This window comes from Ovis aries, chromosome 5 (genome assembly GCF_016772045.2).
Source record: "Ovis aries strain OAR_USU_Benz2616 breed Rambouillet chromosome 5, ARS-UI_Ramb_v3.0, whole genome shotgun sequence".
In the NCBI taxonomy this organism is placed as follows: domain Eukaryota; kingdom Metazoa; phylum Chordata; class Mammalia; order Artiodactyla; family Bovidae; genus Ovis; species Ovis aries.
Window position 1 is genome coordinate 66,368,922 of NC_056058.1, and position 2,861 is coordinate 66,371,782.

The 2,861-nt window shown below is 41.4% G+C and overlaps 1 protein-coding gene across 2 annotated transcripts in view; it reads right to left on the bottom strand.

The window, feature by feature from the left end:
* The window catches only part of HAVCR2 (hepatitis A virus cellular receptor 2), a 48,970-nt gene that overhangs the window by 14,345 nt on the left and 31,764 nt on the right, over nucleotides 1–2,861 (bottom strand). For both annotated transcript variants that reach the window (XM_027970448.3, XM_060416593.1), the window contains 2 exons: nucleotides 1,566–1,904; nucleotides 631–714 (listed from right to left, as the gene is read on the bottom strand). In XM_027970448.3, the coding sequence (XP_027826249.1) occupies nucleotides 631–714; nucleotides 1,566–1,904 (423 nt within the window). The remainder of the gene's footprint in view (nucleotides 1–630; nucleotides 715–1,565; nucleotides 1,905–2,861) is intronic.

Below are 2,861 nucleotides of genomic sequence, written 5' to 3' on the forward strand. Positions count from 1 at the left end.
TTGAAATACTTGAAGGATTTAGCTGCTCCTTCTAAGGTGAGAATCTGAGGAAGATGATGGACTTTATTCCAGTTAGAAGGAACTCTTGAAATAGCCTAATCCAAATTATCCCAAACATGGACTGGGGCCAATACATGACAAAACATCATCAGTACAGGAGTATAAGTCAGAAAATAATAAGGAAACATAATGAGTTTTCATTAAACTTATATAAGAGTATCCTCTTTAAAAAAAAAAAAACACAGGGATGTCAATATAGAAATCTTTTTTTCCCTTGTTTGGCAAAATACGAAGCTCATCAGAAATCTTTTTCAGGAGTCAGGAATTATTGGGTGGTGAAATCCAAGTCTCTGAACTCATTCCTCAGACAGAAGAAGAAGATGCTATCAGAAGTGAAAGGTTTTGGCTCAGGTAGAGGTCTACTCACGACTAATTCAGAATCCTAGCTTGGGGCTCTTTTTTCCCAGCATAAATTTACCTTCACCCCTTCCTTACCCCTGTCACTATCTTGGGTGCACAGAAATATTCGTGCCTCCACTCAAACTATTTTCTCATATTTCCCCCATATTTTAAATCCTCTGAACTCAGAAACCAATTAAAGGTTTCCTCCTATACACCATATGTAATTACCTGAGACAGGTCCCTTTGTGGTGAGCATCTTTGGAAAGGCTGTAGTGATGTCCCTCCATGGAGTCCAAGCTGGGGTGACCTTGGCTAAAGACAGAAACCAACATAAGGATGAGGCTTCTCTGACAGCAGAAAAGTGGCAACAGAAAAAAATTGTAAGCACAACAATAGAAGAGAAACACATGCTAAACTTCCAAACCTACCTGAACACCTTCGTTGATAGTATATGACACTCAGGATGTCTGACAGAGCTGTGTTACATCATTATTATCACAGTCTAATTGTTAATAATAAAACTTACAGGCACAATAAATGCTTTCCACAAAACATCTCATAAAATCCTTCCAGTGGCCTCTAGGGTAGGTAGTATTATATTTTATAGAGGAAGAGGTCACAGAGTTTAAATAACTTGACCAAGATTACACAGCTGGTAAGAAGCAGTGTCAAATTTGAACTTAGCTCCATCAACCACTAAGCACACACTCTATAAGCATTAAAATATGAATGCATACATGCCCCCTCTTCCCCACACACGCAGAGTCCAGTGGTTCTCAATCCTGGCTACAGATGGGAGAGAATCATTGGGAGTAGACTTTGTAAAACTCCCATGCTCAGGCTCCATCCACCTTCAGAAATGCTGATTTCCCTGGTTTAGGGCTGGAGCCCAAGCATCTGTGGGAGTCAAAAGGCTCCCCAGGTGATTCCAATGACCAGTCAGGTACTCAGACCACTGATCTAGCACTTTCCTTCATTCTATGGCCATGAGGTTCAAAATAGATGGAGGGAATTAAACATGGTTGTACCCGTTAAACTTTAGGTCTTAGGGACCCAACTGGAGGGCTGTAATTGGGAAGACCAAAGGTGAGATCAGTCAGTGTATTTAATATGATCTACAGGTAAATCTCATTCAGAAAGAAGGTATGCAAAAGTCTACTCACCCGGTTTGATGATCAACTCCAGGTTTGATTTTTGATCATTCATTAGACCTGGGAATTGGATCCGGCAGCAATAGGTACCACTGTCAGCTAAAGTCACATTCTTTATGGTTAAGGTCACGTCTCCTTTGTGCAAATCCCTCTTTAGTAGGTATCTGCTGGATGTCTGATAGGTCACGTTCCTTCCATCAGTTCTGAGCACCAATCTGTAACATTCAAACACAGGGCAGGGTCCCTTGCCCCAGCACACAGGCACGAGATTCTCATTGGTAGCTGGAGAGTAGGTGCAGGGCAGATCAGCATTCTGACCCACCTGAGACACATATGCCCCTTTCAAAGAACCTGCATAAAGAGGAAAAGAGAGCAGTGAAAGAGGTTGGTCCATTTCAAGAAAACTGCAAGCAATGCTTTGCAGAATAAAGAGGAAACCACTGCTGCTGTCCTGCTTGGAGAACAGTTCACTATAGCAATGATTCTCAGACTCAAGGGGCACCAGAATCACCAGAAAGCCTTGTTCAAACAGAGAGAGCTGGGCTCAACTGCTAGAGTTTCCCATTCAACAGTTCTCGGGTGGGGCCCAAGAATTATATCTCTAACAAGTTCCCAGGACACGCTCAGGATATGGTTCATCTTAGAACCTCACTTTGAGAACCAGTGCCCAAGGAGAGAATCGTGGCCTGGTCCTGTGAACATCGAAGGGCACTGCTGATGGAAACGATAATCAGCAGTGGGTCACTGTCAGCCAGGAAAAGAGCTCACCCATCTAGGCTAGTCGTCTATTCACAAACTCAGGGCAGTTATCCTAACACAAAACTCTTTCTCCTTTTTTTCTTAACCAAGCACCAGTCACATAATGAATAAAAACCCTTGGCTGAATAAGAAGTTAATGTATGGCTGTTCTGAGGTTTAAATTTTATATAAACTACACACTAGTATAACACATATTCAAACAGTATAAAAAGTATATGACAACTCTCCCATACCCTGCTCTTTTCCATGTTCCAGCTTCCTTTCCCAAAGAAGCATTCATGTATTCCCACTCCCCTGTGACACACACAAAAACAAGTCCAATATATCCATTTTTATGCTCCTTGCTTTCTTCAATTAACATTATGATTTAAAGACATCTCATATCATTATGTTTCATCAGCTTTGCTATTTGTATCATGGATATATCACAATTTCTTTACCCACTACTCTGCTGGTGGACATTTAGATTGCTGCCAAACTTTTGCTTATTACAATGACCATCCTTGCAACTTTATCTTGCACTATCCAACGGCAAAAATCCAGACTTAC